This window comes from Salmo trutta, chromosome 10, assembly GCF_901001165.1.
Source record: "Salmo trutta chromosome 10, fSalTru1.1, whole genome shotgun sequence".
NCBI lineage: Eukaryota > Metazoa > Chordata > Actinopteri > Salmoniformes > Salmonidae > Salmo > Salmo trutta.
This window is the reverse complement of record NC_042966.1, coordinates 17887883-17907417: the sequence shown is the minus strand read 5'-3', so window position 1 is coordinate 17907417 and position 19535 is coordinate 17887883. Positions and strand designations below refer to the sequence as shown.

Here is a 19535-nt window from a genome sequence, read left to right as displayed (position 1 = left end):
GACTTTTTTGGTCACTACATGATTCCATATATGTTATTTCATAGTTTTGATATCTTCAATATTATTCTATATTAAACTTTTGAGTGGTACTGTATGTAAATTAGATATTTCTGTATTTAATTTTCAATAAATTTGCTAAAATTTCTAAAAACATGCTGTCACTTTGTCCATATGGTGTATTGTGTGTAGATGCGTGAGCATTTTTTAAATCAATTTTTAATTCAGACTATAACACAACAAAATGTGGAATAGGTCAAGGGGTATGAATACTTTCTGAAGGCACTGTAGATTCAGACATACTACATCAAGTTCTTTCAAGACGTAATAACGAATTCCCAGGATTGTGTTGAAGAAATCAGAGCTTGTTGGATTGAATATTACTGTATGTGTGTTTTTGTGAAATCAGGACAGCCTTGAAAATATGATAATGCATCTCGTTAGATTTTAACCTGTCAATAAAAATCTTCAAACACTGCTCTAAAGTCCTAATGTTTGTCATGTTTGTTATGAAGTAAATAACAACACATTGACTTATCCCATTCTGTTGCCTACCTTCAAACCACCAAAGTCCCCTTCTTGTGCTTAAAAATCCAAGCTCAGTTTAATGAGTTGTTTTTTTATATATATATATATATATATATATATATATATATATATATATTAATCCTACAAATACATGATTCTCAGCACTTTGAAAAAAAATCACTTTCCTCAGCAAATCAAGAAAGCTAGAAAATATCCCTAAAATTAAACAAAACCGACTAGCTAAACATTTTTTCGAACATTGAAACAAACAGAGAAAAATTGAAACCCATCACAAAAAAGATCACCCCCAAAAAATATATAATGAAAAAAAAAAAAAAATCTACATCCTGTACAAACACTATGGCCCAATAATTTAAGAAAATAGTGTCTCTAAATCGTTCATATTGCTTTGTACCTCCACTGTTGCCCGTGTGAGGGTGAAGTCCCACTGTCTAACACTGAGCATCCCAATAGTGGCCACAGGCAGGCGCTATCCAAAGTTATTGGTGCTGACTTCACTCCAGAGGTCATGGGGTCGACCTGCAGCCAATGGCGGCGTGCAGGTGTGGTAGAAGAGAAACAGTCATGTTTGTATTCTTGTTTCATCTCTGCTTATGCTGTGTTCTTTTCGCGTTCTTGTGGTTTTGGCAGTACAACAATACAAAGAAAAGGGATGGTCACACTACGACAGTACTGCACTGATCCTCAATAAAACCAAGGATGATTTGACCGTTTTGTTGTAGTTTTACCATAATTACTCTCTACGGTATTATTACTACGACTATCACCATCACGGATACACCAAGTGTATCGTGTGTTTGCATGTGTGTGTCTCTGTGTCTATGTGCTTAATGGTTCGTCTGTGTGTGTGTGTGTGTGTGTGTGTGTGTGTGTGTGTGTGTGTGTGTGTGTGTGTGTGTGTGTGTGTGTGTGTGTGTGTGTGTGTGTGTTAGTGTGTGTGTGTGTGTACATAAGTGTGTGTGAGTGTTCAGTGCTCAGAGCTTGTCTTCTCGAAGGAGAAGCTGGGCAGAGTCAACAGCTTGGGGTTGGGCCCCCCTCCCTCCTGGCCCAGCCCCTCCCCTGCCCCGAGGTCAAAGGAGTCCTTGGAGTCACTGGAGGGAGCCCGTCTCCTCAGACAGGAGGTATCCCGGCTGGGTAAGGGAGGGGGCATCCCTAGGCCCCCCAAACCTCCCAGGGTAGGGTGGAGGCCGGGCTGGGACTCCAGTCCATCAGGGGGGTCTACGGAGATACACGGGGGGCTCATTTTCTTCTTGCGTCGGGGAGAGGGCAGGGTCTTTGTTGTGGTCTGGGAATGGATCTGGAGGCTGTCTGCTCGGGAGACGAACCCCGAGGACGTGGACGTAGTGCTGCGCTGGGGGCTGGACTCTACAGACGAACACACCTCCACTGAGTGGCGCCGAGGATCGTCCAACCAGGACAGGGGGCGTGGCCGGGACGCTAGAATGCTCCGCCCCTGGGCGTCAGCGCTGTGGAACCTCTTCAGCTGCCTCAGGCACGGCCGGCTCCCCTCACCACGACCAACCTCATAACCTTGGTAACTGCCCTCGAGACCTCCGACCTCTGACCTCAGTCCGACACCGGTGACATCCTCACTCGACACCAGCCCCGCCCGGTTGATGAGCGACACTTCGTGGTCTGCCGAGGCCTCTTCCTGTCTCCAGGGGTGAGCGGAGGGGAGGGGAGGAGGGGGTGAGGAGAGGGAGGAGGGGGAGTTGGGTGAGGAGGAGAGGTGGTGCTGGTCGTGGTTTGAGAAGGGGTGTTGGGTGTGAACACTACTGGGGCGCGACCGCTGAGGGGATGCCCCTGGGGTGGCAGGGACCAGCCGGAGAGAAGGCTGCTGGTGAAGATGGGAGGATGAGGAAGAGGAGGAAGAGGAGGAAAGGGGGAGGGCTAGGGAAGCTACATTTAGGACCCCCTCCTCACCCTCCACTCCGTCAGACCACAGAGCCTCCTGGGAATCATTAGATACTGCCACCTGGTGGAGGAAGGAGGGAGAGAGGGGGAGGAGGGAGGAGAGGGATTAGGAGGGATGATGCAGTGAGGCAGAGTTTGAAAGAAATGGAGAAAGGTGGAAGAGGAGCGGGAGAGAAGTACAGGGAGAGGGGTGAGGCAGGGAGGGAGAGAGAGATTGAGACACAGAGGTTGGGTGGTTAGGGGGACATGAGGGGGTGAGAGGTGGGAGAGTGGTTAGTGTGAGGTGACTGGGTGAGGATGACCAATAGGAGTGAAGGTCAGAGTTCACCATTAGACCAGCATGCTCCCAATACCATCTCTGCCTCATTGTGATACAGAGGAAATGTTGAAATTGCAATAGAGTGCAGTACAACTTGTAAGTCAACTAGTAAGTGTATTGCTGTATGTTTATTGCACAAGGGAACCATTCCAGGTTCAGATATGTGTCAAGAGTATCTGTTTCATGAAGAGATTCAGTGACAGCATGTGATTTACAGTAGCAGCAGTAGTAGGGCACAGTTTGTCTCAGCTAGGACACTGGGTACGACCATGGTTTCCCAAGTTCCAATTGAGTGCCCAATGTTTATTCCCTGTTTAACAGAAGGAGTATTGGGAGATATGCCTGGTCTGGTGCACTGCATTTTGAGCCTCTTCCAATGCCCAATATCCTCAATAGCCTCTGTCCTTGCAGCCCAGTCAGCTAACTCCCCAATGACTAAAAGTTATTGGAATTTTAGAGAGTGGTACTATAGGGCAGCCCTTCAGATTATTTTCCTCAGAGAGGTCAGAGGGCAAAGGGCAGAGGGTACTGGGTCTGTTTGTAGCTACAGGAGAGTAAAGGTTAGTAGAACACAATGACACACTACAAAAGTTACAAAAGTCTCATATAGCATCCTTTCCATTTCTTATGCAATTTGAGATCACAGATCTGAAGTATCTTGTTGTTATGTGACAAAATATGGACAGAAAAGAAAAGGTAGCTATTTAAGAGTTTTGGGACAATTGGGACATGACTGTTCACAGAATATTCATGACTGGTAGATTTGTGTGCCTTGACAGAAAGCATGGATGATGTGACAACAGTGACATCTAGTGGACTAAGATATTATAACCAAGCCAATACCACAGCTACAGTAGCACATCAATACCTATTTGTGATTGTAGAACAATTCCTGTCATACGGGGTAACATAAAAGCAATGTCATATTATAACTCCTTTTCAATAGTAACTATTTCATCAACATAATAATCTTCATACAATCACAATACTGCCCAAAAAGGACAACAAGTGCTCTAAAACAGTCATATAAATATGTGGCCAAATATTATGGACAGGACTGACAGTCCTGATTTAAACCCTGAGTTATAACAGTGTAATATGTAGTTACAATAGTGTGATGTGTAGGACAAAGCCTACAATTAATAGACAAACTGACTGCATCTTAAACTAAAATACATTCCATCAATCAACAGATGTGTGATAAAGATATCAGTAGGTAGTTCACATGACCCTATAGGGGTTCATAAACAATATAGTCCCCTATTTCTATGAGAATTAACAGTCTAGCCATTCCAAAACGATGTTCAACGCTACCTACTGTACGACAGTGGGTCAAGTGAGATGCATTGTGGCAGATGGTCAGCAGAAGACAGACAAACAAGGGAGCAAGAAGGGGAGGTAGAGAGGTCAGGGAAGAAATGTGTGCGTGCGCACGCGCGTGTGTGTGTGTTGGAGGCAGGGTGGATAGGAAATAGGGACGCTCAGTATTTCTGAAATGAGTGGTAGCGGGTCAGGAGTTGTTATTTAACTGTTTCAGAAACAAGAGTATCTGTGTTTGATCAGTAGCTCTGGGTCTGGTGGTTGCTGAACCAGACTCTGTTAGTAACAGACACAGGAAAGGGAAGCAAGCAGATGGACAGGAGATGGAGAGCGTTGTGAGGGCGGCGGGAGGAGGGATGGAGAAGTTAGAAACACAAAACAGACAGGAAGAAGGGAGGCAGGAGGGAGGAGAGAAGACAGCATTAAGAGCAGAGCTGAGAGCAAGGAAATTTTAGGAAAAACATCATATCATAGCAGAAACATGAGGAGAAAAACACAATGATGAACAGTCATTTCTGATAGAAAACATTTGTTACCTCCGGTGTGTGTGTGTGTGAATGCCTGCATGTCTGTGTCTCACCTGTCTGCGGAGCGTGCGGCTGAGTGTGTGTGTGTGCCGTGGCGGGGGTAGTCGGGGTATATTCTCTGAGTCTGAGAGGCTGTGAGGACTGATGGGTCTGAAGAAGTCTGTAGGAACAGCCAACTGCTGGGAGCTCTCCTCTGGTTGGGACCGCACCGAGGCACTGGAGCCTGTGGTAACACACAACACAAATATAACCTGTTTCTCTCACACAAAAACAACAAGGGATTATCAAAACAGTAGGTGGTTTTCCTGACAGCATTCACTTTGATCAAGGGGAAAGGTTACTATGTGTGTGTGTGTGTGTTTCTGTGTGTGTGTTTGTTTGTGTGTGTCTGTCTGTGTGTGTGTGTGTAAACAATGTCGGTGTGTAGAGGGAGTTTCTGTACTGTACCTGACAGGGCCCTGTTAAGTGCCTCTATGTGCTGTGGCCCTGTAGCTTGTGTCAGTACTGGAGCTAAGCCAGGAGCCAGGCTGGCTCCTGGGGGTCCGAAGGGCTCCAGAGGCAGGAACATGTAGCTGTCGTTGGGTAGGGAGTGGGTGCGGCCCACCGCTGACTTCCGTACACTCAACAGGTTGTCCTCCAACGGCTCCTCAGGATCAAGTAACTCCACCTGGGGGACAGAGAAACAGTCAGCCTCTTTCTGGACCTACTTGGAGGTCTGACCACGGGTCTTTTGCAGAGACTTCACACACTCACACACACTCCACACACTCCACACATAAACACATGAAGGAAGTAATTGTTGGCACACTGAGCGACAGACCAGACAGACGGCATCATTGCACTAGTGGCAGAGAGGAGACTGGCACAGACCTGGCTCTGGGCTCAGAGTTACTGAAACTAACTGAAACCACATTGTCTATGTCTTTATTGTAGCAAGACAAATGAATGGAGCATTTGTATGCTTGAGCTTTTTGCTGTAATCGCTTATCATTTAGGCCACAGCTTTAGAGCAGGTAGTTTATTCTACCCCTGGGTTCTGAGAGCCAGAAAATGCAAGCTAGGCCAGTGCCCTGCTATGTCCTTGGCTAGCAGACAACATATCTAACCCACAGCTACTAACTACAGAGATCGGAGTGGCACTACATTCACTTGTCACATTGTTTATAACACAGAGGACAGTACAAAAGAGAGAGCGAAAGAGCGAGAGAGAGAGAGAGAGAGAGAGAGAGGACACATAAAGCAAACAGGGAAAAAAGAGAGACGACAGAGACAAAAGAAAGAAATAGAGGAAGACAGAGAGACAGAGAAAGATGAGAGAGAGAGAGAGAGAGAGACAAAAAGAGAGAAAACACAAGAGAAAAAGAGGTACGGGCAGGCGAGCAGGCGCACTAGTCTACTGGACTGGACTGGAACGGACAGACACCAGGCTAGAAAGGTGGAATGAAAAAGAGAGAGAAAGAGAGAGAGCGAGGGAGAAGAGCGGATGGTTAAAAAAATCTCCAGGGTCTTCCAAACTCATGTGTGTGTCCTGCTCACATCTCTCTGTGTTTTACCTCCAGTTCTATGATTAATTTGAAATCATTAATGTCTCTGTGTGATGCATGTACTGGGTTTGGAAAATCCCGACACAGCTATTACATTCATCACACGCTACGATACAACCTGATTGATAAGTTCAACGCCCTTGTGATGAGTGGCAAGGTTGTACGTCGCCACCGCTCTGTGTCTGACATGCAATGGAGAGAGAACGACTCTCAAGCTAACGAGGGTAAATTGGTCATAAATTATCCCAGACTGTTTCCCGATAACTCTCAATTAGCTACGGTGCGTGGGGGAAACTCAGAGAGCTGAGAGCAGAGATGTCCTCTCTGAGCCACCGTAAAGGACATTGTGAGGAGACTAATTAGAACTGAAGTAGTGTAGAGGGAGTAGCTTCACCTCGTGTCCCTCTCTACCCTATCTCTGCCACTCAATTAGTGTTCAAGTTGCTTGATTACCAAATTACAATAGTGTCATTACATGCAAAATTCATTGGTTTCTTTAGACATCTCTATATAGTGTTTATATAGTGTTGCCTAACTGACATCCAGAAGGTAACCTCCAACCTATAGCCAGTACCCCAGAGAGAGTGAGACTGGAGGGGCCAGCTGAGTTCGGAAGCTCCCTTGGGAAAGGCTAAGCTACAAGAGACAGCAGAGGAAGAGGAGGCGATGGGATTAAGAGAGAGAGAGGAACTGTCAGTACGTTGGACTCCAGACTGGTTAGTAAGAGAGGGTTAATATCATCAGGGGTGGAGTCGTCGGTGAGAGCTAGGGACCAGGATTTGTCGGAGGTCAGAGAGAGAGCTTCCATCTCCGCTAGAGGGATCTAGATAGAGAACAAACAAGGCCCGGTGAGCAGAGAAGACACACACACGCACACACACACACACAATCCGACTAATCACACAAACAGACAGTGGCATGACACACATCCCACAATCTGATGACATGCATAGCACAGACGTGACAAGACATCAGACAGCATGTGCTGTAACAACACACAATTACATACTGTAGATATAGCAAACAATCCCACACAACACCTAACACCTAAGATTGAATCAACAACAGACATATCAACAGATACATGGATAAATCACACACAAACCAACACACACAGACATATAAACCTAATTTCAGACAAACAGATATGACAAACAACAGTTCAAGTAAATATACTGACCAACAGTTAATTAAACAACATCCATCCATATAGATGACAAATACACAGCAATATAACATCACACAGACAAACCACAAAATGGTCTATTATATATGATATTGAAAGGTTCAACTTTTTATGAAGAGTAATTGACACAGGATGAGCTGGGAACATAAACAGACTTCATGTAATGCAACCCTAGTATAGCTAGCATAGTTTCACAACACTGAGCACCATCTTGGAAGGGGTCAAACTCTCAGAGCTTGCTCTGCTAAACGCTTACTGTTTCTGACTTCCCTCCCTCACTCACCCCTAACCGGGAGAATGAATTGAGGAAATGCTTTTTGACAGGCAAAAGACTGGGCCAGCCGTGCAGACAGGGCCAGGGGTCCTAACTGGCAGAGACTGAGTGGGCGCCTGGAAGAGATTTCTGCTAACTTTTCAGAATCAGACAGAGAGGGAGAGGCAGTGAGGCTATTACTGCTGCGGCATTACGTTACCCTCAATCCTTTTTAAAAGCTTTAGCAGACACTGTTTAGCAATGCTAATGTGATTGGCTGAATCGTTTTTTCCTGAATGGGGAAAAGGAGACATTCAGATGCATAATTCAACAGTGATACATCGCTCAATGTTCGGGAAATTATCACGTACGGTGTGTGTGTGTGTGTGTGTCCAGCCAGCTTGGCAGCGGAGTCAAATTATTATCATTAGTTGGTGCTCAATCCAATGGGTGGTTCGTTTTCAAAGCTCAAAGCCAAGTGTGTGTGTGTGTGTGTGTGTGTGTGTGTGTGTGTGTGTGTGTGTGTGTGTGTGTGTGTGTGTGTGTGTGTGTGTGTGTGTGTGTGTGTGTGTGTGTGTGTGTGTGTGTGTGTGTGTGTGTGTGTGTGTGTGTGTGTGTGTGTGTGTGTGTGTGTGGTAGGTATACTACTATATCATTACCCTATACAGCCAAGCTGAGAGAGGGATATTGGAGGGTGACCACATTTCTAATAATATTATTGGCCAAGGAACACACAGGGAATTAGAGAGAAATGGGAACACACAGTTAGAGGTGAGAGAGTTGAGTGTAGTAAGAGAAACAGGAGGGGGAAAAGGGTTGAGTTAGAGTTAAGAGGAGGGTGTGTGCCATAGATTGAGGCAGAGAGAAGACTTCAGCATGGGTGTGTGGGTGAGTGATCGGCTGAGGCGGAAGAATGACAGGGTTGCGCAGGCGAGTTCATTGACCTTCTTGTCACTGCAGTGCTTGCTGGGTAGTGGGGGCAGGGCGTAGTAGTGACATATTGACCCTGACAGGTTGTCCATCAGACTCAACTCTCCCTCCATCGAACCCTGGATCACCGAGGAGACCGAGTCAAACATCGCTCTTCGCTACAGATGGACATTGAGAGACAGAGACCGAGAGAGAGACCGGCAGACAGACAGACAGACAGACAGACAGACAGACAGACAGACAGACAGACAGACAGACAGACAGACAGACAGACAGACAGACAGACAGACAGACGAGGGGACAGAAAGAGAGAAGAAAAGACAGAAACGTAGACAGAAATAGAGAGGAGACACAGAAAGAAAGACGGACAGGGAAAAAGGGAGCAGAAGGAGGAAGGAAGTGAGCGAAGACAACAAGGTCAGGTGTGGTAGAACACATACAGAGAATAAAACGCAGGTGGTGTTTGCACATGCTTCAGGACATGCATCAGGTTGTTAACCTACGTCTGGTCTACACAGAACCAATACTCGCAATCGCGTCATGTTCCTAAATACTGAAAGTTCCTTCACCAAACCAGAAGGGGGCAGTAAAACACTACTAAAACTCCACTCTCAACCCAAGAGGGAGAGGAAACAGATTGGAGTTTAACCACACATGTTTCTGCCAGCGAGGGATGACAGAGAGGAGAGAGAGATAACATCAGAAGAATGATACAGCCCAACCTCTAGTCACTATAAAAAGGCCTGTTGGCTGGAAATAGCAGTCTAGTAAACAACATACGGCTGTGTCCTGTCTTTCCCATGGCATTACAGTGACCTACGGCTGGCACTAGTCTACTGGGACTGATACACATACGCAACTTTATTACGGGAAAAAGGTTCAGTACACATCATTGCATTTTGTATCCGAAAGTAAGCTGGTCCTCTTTGAAGTCTCGTAGATCGATGCAATGCACTATTTTTGTCTATAAAGCCCTGTTGCATAAACGTCCATCATACCTATCTCATTGTTGTGTGTATGTACTGACATGTATGTGTAACTGATAGGTGCACACACACACTACATGTTAATATTTTTAAATGTATGCAAATTATAAAGTATTTTGTCTGTAATGTCTTTTTCATGTGTCGGACCCCAGTAACACTAGCTGTCGCCATTGGCGTCAGCTAACGGGGTTCATAACAAATCAAAAAGCTAACAATTGTTACCCTGTTTTATTTAACTCGGCAAGGCAGTTAAGAACAACTTCTTATTTTCAACAACAGCCTAGGAACAGTGGGTTGTTCAGGGGCAGAACAACAGATTTGTACCTCGGGGATCCGAACTTGCAACCTTTCGGTTACTAGCCCAACGCCCTAACCACTAGGCTACCCTGCCGCCCTGAGCTTTATAAGTTACCAGACCTGGACTCAAGGGATGTCTAACCCTGGTAATCCCTTCAATCTCCACTCAGTCAGGTAAATCTGCTTTTAGTTATTTTGCAGCTCATGTGGAATGATTTCCAAAAGTCCTTAAAGTTGGTGTAGTTGGTACCTCTAGTGGAGCGATCATCAAATAGATTCAGCCGTGGGCTGTTTTTTTCTTGAGCGGATGGTCGGGGAACCGGAACATAATTAAAGATAGTTTGTAGACCGCAAATTGGCTGCAAGAAGCCCAAACAGATATAATCATTTCAAACCTTGCTTACATTTGTTTAAGATCGCATGTCTCTTTCTATCATGCAAGGTAATACTTGGGAACAGACTTCCAAAATTAAAATCACTTGGAGCAGATTCCCTGGTGTTTTTACAGTCTTTTATGTCCATATACAAATGTAAAATAAAATATATACAGTACCAGTCAAAAGTTTGGACACATCTACTCATTCAAGGGTTTTTCTTAATTGTTTTACTATTTTCCACATTGGAGAATAATAGTGAAGACATCAAAACTATTAAATAACACATGGAATCATGTAGTAACCAAAAAAGTTAATTTGAGATTCTTCAAAGTAGCCAACCTTTGCCTTGATGACAGCTTTGCACACTCTTGGCATTCTCTCAACCAGCTTCATGAGGTAGTCACCTGGAATGAATTTCAATTAACATGTGTGCCTTGTTAAAAGTGAATTTGTGGAATCTCTTTCATTCTTAATGCGTTTGAGCCAATCAGTTGTGTTGTGACAAGGTAGGGGTGGTGTACAGAAGATAGCCCTATTTGGTAAGAGAACAAGTCCATATTATGGCAAGAACAGCTCATCAAATAAGCAAAGAGAAATGACAGTCCATCATTACTTTAAGACATGAAGGTCAGTCAATCTGGAAAATGTCAAGAACATTGAAAGTTTCTTCATGTGCAGTCACAAAAACCATCAAGCACTATGATGAAATTGGCTCTCATGAGAACCAACACAGGAAAGGAAGAGTTACCTCTGCTGCAGAGGATAAGTTCATTAGAGTTACCAGCCTCAGATTGTAGCCCAAATAAATGCTTCACAGAGTTCAAGTAACAGACACATCCCAACATCAACTGTTCAGAGGAGACTACGTGAATCAGGCCATCATGGTGGAATTGCTGCAAAGAAACCATTACCAATAAGAAGAGGAGACTTGTTTGGGCCAAGAAACACAAGCAATGGTCATTAGACGGTGGAAATCTGTCCTTTGGTCTGATGAGTCCAAATTTGAGATTTTTGATTCCAACCGCTGTGTCTTTGTGAGACGCAGAGTAGGTGAACGGATTATCTCTGCATGTGTGGTTCCCACCGTAAAGCATGGAGGAGGAGGTGTGATGGTGTGGGGGTGCTTTGATGGTGACACTGTCAGTTATATATTTAGAATTCAAGGCTCACTTAACCAGCATCGCTACCACAGCATTCTGCAGCGATACGCCATCCCATTTAGTTTGCGCTTAGTGGGAATATCATTTGTTTTTCAACAGGACAATGGCCCAAAACACACCTGCAGGCTGTGTAAGGGCTATTTGACCAAAGAGAGTGATGGAGTGCTGCATCAGATGACCTGGCCTCCACAATCACCCGACCTCAACCCAACTGAGATGGTTTGGGATGAGTTGGACTGCAGAGTGAAGGAAAAGCAGCCAACAATTGCTCAGCATATCCTTGAATGAGTCGGTGTGTCCAAACTTTTGACTGGTACTGTATATATAAATAACATTTACATTTTTTTCTCTGAAAACTTGGGGGGGGAGCTGCTCTAGGGCAATTCAGGCAGATGTGAGAGTCTTTTTTCTGAAGAATGTGTTTGTTTCATATTATTGATTGTGTTTTGCTTTTCGTGTTTTGTGTTTGCTTTTCATGTATTGTGTAATCGATGTGTATATAGATATGTATAGCACAATTGTTGTTGTTTATTGATGTGTTCACGCAGGGCCCATCTGCGAAAGAGACTGTGGTCTCAGCATGACTCCCTGTTTAAATAAAGGTTAATATACAAGCAGACAAACACACATATACAAGAGAGGGAAACTCATTCAGGAGTTCTACAGTTATGGACAAAAGCATCTGTCTGCAGATTCTACTGTAGCTCCTCAATGCTAATTCCTGTTTCCCCCTGAACCAGGGATAGGAAGAATTCCAAACCCCACCATTACACACACACACACACACACACACACACACACACACACACACACACACACACACACACACACCCAGGTGTCAGTCAACCACACTCACCTCTAGTGGTGGCTCCAGGCTTAGCGGAGGATCAGTGCTGATGTGTATGGAGTCTCTTCTAGTGATATCTGCTGAGGGAGAATCCATCACATTGCCCCTCCTCTGGATCTCCCTCTCTGGAGACCTCCAGGGTGAGCCCCCAGATCCCTCCTCCATGCCCAGGGCCAGAGGGCTTAGCTGGGGTGATCTCCCACTGCCTCCCCCTCCCCTTCCTCCATGCTGGAGCTCCAGCTCTAGTTCAGCCTCCAGCTCTGCCTCCTCCTTGGCCTCTTTGTTGCTCTCCTCCAGGTGCTTCATGAGGACGGCTATGACCACGTTGACCAGGACAAACTGGGCAGTCAGCACAAAGGAGACAAAGTAGATAGGAGAGACCACCGTGTTGTAACAGGTGCCTGCATTCTCCTGTTGACAGTCTCGCAGGGTGTCCTGGAGGGGACATACATATGTGGATGAACACATGAAGAAAGAGACACAACACAGACACTGCATACAAAATGGTGGCCCAGTCTCACCTTCATAATGCCGTTCCAGTTGTCTCCTGTGGAAACTCTGAACAGCAACAGGAAGGCCATGCCAAAGTTCTTAAACGTAGCGTAGCGTCCCAAGCCCTCACACGGGTGCAGCTCATCACAAACTGATAGAGACAGAGAGAAGGAGAGGGAAAACGAGAGAGCTTGGGGTGTGTGTGTTCCGACGTAACAGAGCTTTCCAATTAAATCATAATCACGGTGAAATAATTATATTTATCTGGAAGCTAAAAGCCACAATTAGTGAAATCAATCAATTATTTCAACAAAGGAATCAAAAGAAAGCAATTAAGACCTAATGTGAATTAAGCGGCAGCAGAGAACATTTTATACCCAGAGCAGCTGTGTGTGTGTGTGTGTGTGTGTGTGTGTGTGTGTGTGTGTGTGTGTGTGTGTGTGTGTGTGGTGTCCTTACTGAGATCACCAAACAGTTCCACTCCCAGTGCTGCGAAGATAAAGAAGAGCAGCATGAAGAGAAGACCCAGATTCCCCACCTGCAGAAAGACGAGAGAGGGATGAGACAGAGGAGAGGAGAGAGTAGGACCAGCCCACCTGCTTGAAACTATAACTAAAGTTATAGTTTCAATATTTTACAACAAGAGTTCAGTTCACGTTACAGGGTTGACCTTAAAATGAGGTGAGAGACAAATAAATCACTAGTAAATAATAATCTTCAGAAATGGCTTTGTCAAAGCAACAAAATAACTAGGGCTTTGCATTGATGGTGAAAACGTGGAGACATTTTGGGGCCAAGTGGGTTAAAATCATCCTAGAAGTCACAGAGGGGGCACGGATTTCAGATTGACTGAATTAACCATGTGGTCGACATTAAAGGGCACTTTATTGAATAGAACAGGCCTTTACAATTCATTAACGGTGCACAATTTCTACTTAAAATGTCAAAGGGATGCAAAATACACTCATTTCGTGGAACAACCCCAGAGTGAATTGAGATAAGGCAATAGAGAGGTAGAGGGTTTATGCCCAGGTCGGGTACAGTAAGCCTACAGCTTTAGAATGTACTCCAAAGCTAATCTCAGCTGACCCAAAAAATGTGTAAGTTATTATCATTATTAATTATGTAGATATGACAAGCTCTGAAGGATTTAACACTGTAGCCTGCAGCTCAACATGTACCCTCACTCTGCTCTATCTCTCATCACTTTATCTTCATCCTCTCTCTCTCCCTCCCTTCCTCCCTCCCTCCCTCCAATCTGAGTTTTAGAGAGAATTGGCAGCGACAGCATCTTGCAGCCTTTCCTCACATCCTCTCTCTTCCTTTCTATTTCGCTGTTTCTTATCTATCTCTCTCCTCTTTCAAAACTTTTTCCCCCCTTCTACCTATTCTTGGGAGTAGTTCTTCCCTTTCTCCCTCTCTATCGGTGCATCAGAAACACCCAGCTAATTGGTGCAGCTGTAGCTCCATAGGAGTACCCTGGAAGAAACATGGAGAGAGATCCTTATTATAGTAGAAGGTGAGAAAGATTAGTAATGGAATTGGATGGGCGTAAGTAAAATGGCTGATGCAACCATAAACCCAATGGAAAGGCTAAATGTGATAAGGCTAAATGTCTTAGACCGGAAGAACATGCATAGTGATCTGGTGGTAGTACCTCTACTGTACTTTACCTGAGGCAGAGCCTGCATGACAGTGTCCAGCAACGCTCTCATCCCCACTGCCATCTTCAGTAGCTTCAGCACTGAGGACACACACACACACACACACACAGCGAGAGAGAAAATAATGATATTTGGGAATAACTGTGGGTAAAACATATTCCGTGAGATACTAACCGAGGTTGCACTCTGTGATGATGTCTGGGGTCGCAGTCTGATGATGTCACTGACAGGGCAGTGACGGATGAGGCAGGGTTAATTGCCGTTGGTAACAGTGGAGGACGGCCACAACTTTAATTAAACACACACGCACACCCTTAGGGTCCTGTGTGATAAAAATCTATGACGACTCCCACCGCTAGCTCTTTCATTACACACACAGTCATCAGACTGAAGAGATGAGCACCTCTACCTCCCTCATCCCTATCTCATCATTCACTCCTTTCTTCGACCTCTCCTCATCCTCTACCTCTTCCTGTCATCCTCCTCTCTTTCACAAGTTGCCCTCTTCTTTCTTTAAACAGTAATCAGCCCAAAGGCGATGAGCGGCCATGCTTTCCTTCTGCCTCTCTAAATACATTCTCTTTACCCTTCTAACTCTGTCTCTTCCCTCCATTCTCTCTAATCTTGCCCTCCTGTCTTTACAAAGACAGTAATCAGCTTACCCTCTCTGCTATCTTTCCTCTCCTGCTCTATCGAGCAGTAATCCGAGAGAAGCAGATGAGCAGTGCTGCCTCTTACTGCTTCTATGTTCCTCTGCTCTTCCTCTTTTCTTTCCATACACTTCTCTTTCCTCTATTCTTCCTCTCTCCAGTCTGTCTCCCAGTCTGCCTCCTGGAGCCCCTCTCTCCCCATCTCTGTCCTGTTTTTGTGAGATGACTTTGTTCCGAGTGCCATCTGGTCTCATTGCACCTCACCAGGGAAGCTCTACGACCCGCCACACAAAAATGACAAAGAGGGGAGTCCCTGGGATACCTACTGCTGCTTTACAACCCATATTAAAACAGCAGGACAGTACAGGAGGCACATTTAGTTTGTTTGTGTGTGTGTGTGTGTGTGTGTGTGTGTGTGTGTGTGTGTGTGTGTGTGTGTGTGTGTGTGTGTGTGTGTGTGTGTGTGTGTGTGTGTGTGTGTGTGTGTGTGTGTATGTGTGTGTGTGTGTGTGTGTGTGGAGAAAGAGACAGAGAGAGATAAAAAAATAAAGAGAGAAGAAGAGATAGAAAGAATGTATGTATGTTTATCACAGGAGGTTGGTGGCACCTTAATTGGGGAGGATGGGCTGTGGTAATGGCTGGAGCAGAATAAGTGGAATGATATCAAGTACATCAAACAGATGGTTTCCATGTGTTTGGTACCATTCCATTAGCTTCATTCCAGACATTATTATGAACCATCCTCCCCTCAGCAGCCTCCTGTGAGTCTATGTGTGTGTGTGTGTGTGTGTGTGTGTGTGTGTGTGTGTGTGTGTGTGTGTGTGTGTGTGTGTGTGTGTGTACCTCGTGCTATCCTTAGCACTCTCATGATTCTGATGATAGTAGGGTTGATGGGCAGGGATGCGTTGACCTCAATCTCCTCCAGAGTGATGCCCATGATGGACAACAACACTATGGCCAGGTCCAGCTGGTTCCACCTACACACACACATAAAGGGCATGTTATACACGCACCAATGACATGTGTGCATACTATGGGTCGCTTTACCCAAAGGTGAGCCCAAATCACCGATACACTTTCCCACCGTGATTATTGTAGATATAACAAACCCCATGTCACGACTTCCGCCCAAGTCGGTTCCTCTCCTTGTTCGGGCAGCGTTCGGCGGTCAACGTCACCGGTCTTCTAGCCATCGCCGATCCACCTTTCATTTTCCATTTGTTTTGTCTTGTTTTCCCACACACCTGGTTTACATTTCCCTCATTACTTGTCGTGTATTTAACCCTCTGTTCCCCCCATGTTTGTGTGTGAAATTGTTTATTGTCAGGTGGGCACGTTTCCGGCTAGTTTGCGCCGGGTTTTGTTTTACACCCGTGCTTTGTGGCAGCTGGTACTTTGTACTTTGTTATTTTTGTGCTTTGTGCTGCCTCTCCTGTTCTTTGGGCATTCATTTTGTGACGCGGTTGCGTTCTGTTATTATGATTGCCTCAGAAAAGTGCTTTGTTCACTCATCTCTGCTCTCCTGCGCCTGACTCCCATGCACCAGCTACACTCACCCCCTGACATAATTTCAAACCCACAATATGGAGTCAGCAGGAGCAGGTGCCCCTGGTATAGGGGTCGAGGAGCGCGTCCAAGAGCACGCGGCAATGCTCCACCATCTCGGCGCCGCCATGGACCGCGTGGTCCAAACCATGGACCACTGGGAGAGACAAGGAGTTCCCCCAGCGCCTCCACCAGCACAACCAGGGTCTCCACTACTCACCCCCCCTTCACCCGGTCGCAGTGGGATTCGTCTCGCCCTTCCCCGGGAGTACGACGGGACAGCTGCAGGCTGCCAGGGTTTCCTGTTGCAGCTAGATCTCTACCTGGCAACCATCCACCCGGCTCCTTCAGGCCGTGAGAAGGTGTCCGCCCTCGTCTCGTGCCTCTCGGGGAAAGCCCTGGAGTGGGCCAACGCCGTGTGGGGAGAAGGAGATGCAGCGTTGGACCATTTCGAGGATTTCACCCGCTGCTTCCGGGCAGTCTTTGACCACCCGCCCGAGGGTAGAGCGGCGGGTGAACGCCTCTTCCATCTGAGGCAGGGGACGAAGAGCGCCCAGGAGTTCGCAATGGACTTTCGGACCCTGGCCGCCGGCGCGGGATGGAACGACAGGGCCCTGATCGACCACTATCGCTGCAACATCCGTCGAGAGTTGGCCTGCAGGGACACCACCCTCACCTTCGACCAGCTGGTGGACCTGTCCATTCGGCTGGATAACCTGCAGGCTATCCGCGGACGTCCAGAGCGGGGTCTGTCGGTTCCATCCCCCAGCCCCACCGCTCCGATGACCATGGAGCTGGGCGGGGCTGCGCTCAGGGAGACCGGAGGAGGTTCTGTCTCATGCACCATCTGTGGCCGCAGAGGTCACACTGCCGGTCGGTGCCGGATTGGTCCCTCTGGGAGTCGAGGCAGCAGGCAGGGCACTCTGGCGTCACCCCGGTGAGAAGGCACCATTCTCACCCAGAGCCCTCTGTTGCACACATGTTTTTATTTGTTACTTTTCCTGAGTTTTCCCCGCATTCCCAGCATACGGCGCTCGTTGATCCAGGCGCGGCTGGGAATTTTATAGACAGATCATTCACCCATAGTTTAGGGATCCCCATCGTTCCAGTGGCTATGCCCTTCCCAGTTCATGCCTTAGACAGTCGACCATTAGGGTCAGGGTTGATTAGGGAGGCCACCGCTCCTCTGGGCATGGTGACATATTGTGGTCACACTAAGAGAATCAGTCTCTTCCTCAATGACTCCTGCATTTCCCGTGGTGCTAGGCCTACCCTGGTTAGCTTGTCATGACCCCACTGTTTCCGGGGTGGTCGCAAGAGTGCTCGGGGAGGTGTTTAGCGGTTTCCGTTGGTGCTACTACGGTGGAAAGTCCAGACCAGGTCTCCACCGTGCGCATTCCCCCCGAATATGCCGATTTGGCTCTCGCCTTCTCCAAAAAGAAGGCGACTCAATTACCACCCCATCGACGGGGTGATTGTGCGATAAATCTCCTGGTAGACGCTGCACTTCCCAGGAGTCACGTGTATCCCCTGTCACAAGCGAAGACGAGGGCTATGGAAACAAATGTCTCTGAATCCCTGCGTCAGGGGTACATTTGGTCCTCCACTTCACCCGGCTCCTCGAGTTTCTTTTTTGTGAAGAAGAAGGAGGGAGGTCGGCGCCCGTGTATTGACTATCGAGGCCTTAATCAGATCACGGTGAGGTACAGTTACCCGCTACCTCTTTTCGCCACTGCGATTGAGTCAATGCACGGGGCACGCTTCTTCACCAAACTAGATCTCAGGAGCGCTTACAACCTGGTGTGTATCCGGGAGGGAGACGAGTGGAAGACGGAGTTCAGTATGACCTCAGGGCATTATGAGTACCTCATCATGCCGTACGGGTTGATGAATGCTCCATCAGTCTTCCAAGCCTTTGTAGACAAGATTTTCAGGGACCTGCACGGGCAGGGTGTAGTGGTGTATATTGATGGCATTCTGATATACTCCGCTACACTTGCCGAGCATGTGTCCCTGGTGTGCAGGGTGCTTGGTTGCCTGTTGGAGCATGACCTGTACGTCAAGGCTGAGAAATGCCTGTTCTTCCAACAGTCCGTCTCCTTCCTAGGGTACCGCATTTCCACCTCAGGGGTGGAGATGGAGAGTGACCGCATTTCAGCCGTGCGTAATTGGCCAATTCCCGCCACGGTAAAGGAGGTGCAGCGGTTTCTATGGTTTGCCAATTACCACCGGTGGTTTATCCAGGGTTTTGGTCAGGTAGTGGCTCCCATTACCTCACTGCTGAAGGGGGGACCAGTACTTTTGCAGTGGTTGGCTGAGGCGGACAGGGCTTTTGGTCACCTGAGGGCTCTGTTTACCTCGGCTCTCCTGCTGGCCCATCCGGATCCCTCTTTGGCGTTCATAGTGGAAGTGGACGCGTCCGAGGCTGGGATAGGAGCCGTGCTCAATCAGCACTCGGGTATGCCACCAAAGCTGCGCGCCTGTCCATTCTTCTCGAGGATGCTCAGCCCTGCAGAGCGAAACTATGACATGGGGGACCGGAAGCTGTTGGCTGTTGTCAAGGCTTTGAAGGTGTGGAGACATTGGCTTGAGGGGGCTAAACACCCTTATCTCATCTGGACTGACCACCGCAATCTGGAGTACATCCGGGCAGCGAGGAGACTGAACCCTCGCCAGGCAAGGTGGGCCATGTTTTTCACCCGTTTTGTTTTCACCCTTTCTTACAGACCAGGTTCCCAGAACGTGAAGGCAGACGCCCTGTCCCAGTTGTATGACACAGAGGAGCGGCCCATGGATCCCACCCCCATACTCCCGGCCTCCTGCCTGGTGGTGCCGGTAGTGTGGGAGCTGGACGCGGACACTGAGCAGGCGCTACGTGCCGAGCCCACTCCCCTCCAGTGTTCCGCTGGGCGTCTGTATGTTCTGTCTGTGGTCCGTGACCGGCTGACCTATTGGGCCCACACGTCACCCTCCTCTGG

At 47.2% G+C, this 19535-nt stretch overlaps 1 protein-coding gene across 12 annotated transcripts in view; it reads right to left on the bottom strand.

Annotated features, from left to right (window-relative positions):
* Nucleotides 1-200: 200 nt before the first annotated feature.
* Nucleotides 201-19535, bottom strand: part of cacna1g (calcium channel, voltage-dependent, T type, alpha 1G subunit) — a 351444-nt gene continuing 332109 nt past the window's right edge. For 9 of the 12 annotated variants that reach the window (XM_029764694.1, XM_029764695.1, XM_029764692.1 and 6 more), the window contains 10 exons: nt 15856-15989; nt 14372-14442; nt 13158-13236; nt 12728-12849; nt 12216-12641; nt 8554-8697; nt 6871-6993; nt 5074-5293; nt 4680-4849; nt 201-2521 (listed from right to left, as the gene is read on the bottom strand). In XM_029764694.1, coding sequence (XP_029620554.1) covers nt 1514-2521; nt 4680-4849; nt 5074-5293; nt 6871-6993; nt 8554-8697; nt 12216-12641; nt 12728-12849; nt 13158-13236; nt 14372-14442; nt 15856-15989 — 2497 coding nt within the window. In that variant the 3' untranslated portion in view covers nt 201-1513. Of the gene's footprint in view, nt 4376-4679; nt 4850-5073; nt 5294-6870; nt 6994-8553; nt 8698-12215; nt 12642-12727; nt 12850-13157; nt 13237-14371; nt 14443-15855; nt 15990-19535 lie in introns of all 12 variants that reach the window. The other 3 variants (XM_029764702.1, XM_029764700.1, XM_029764701.1) reach the window with 3 other exon arrangements.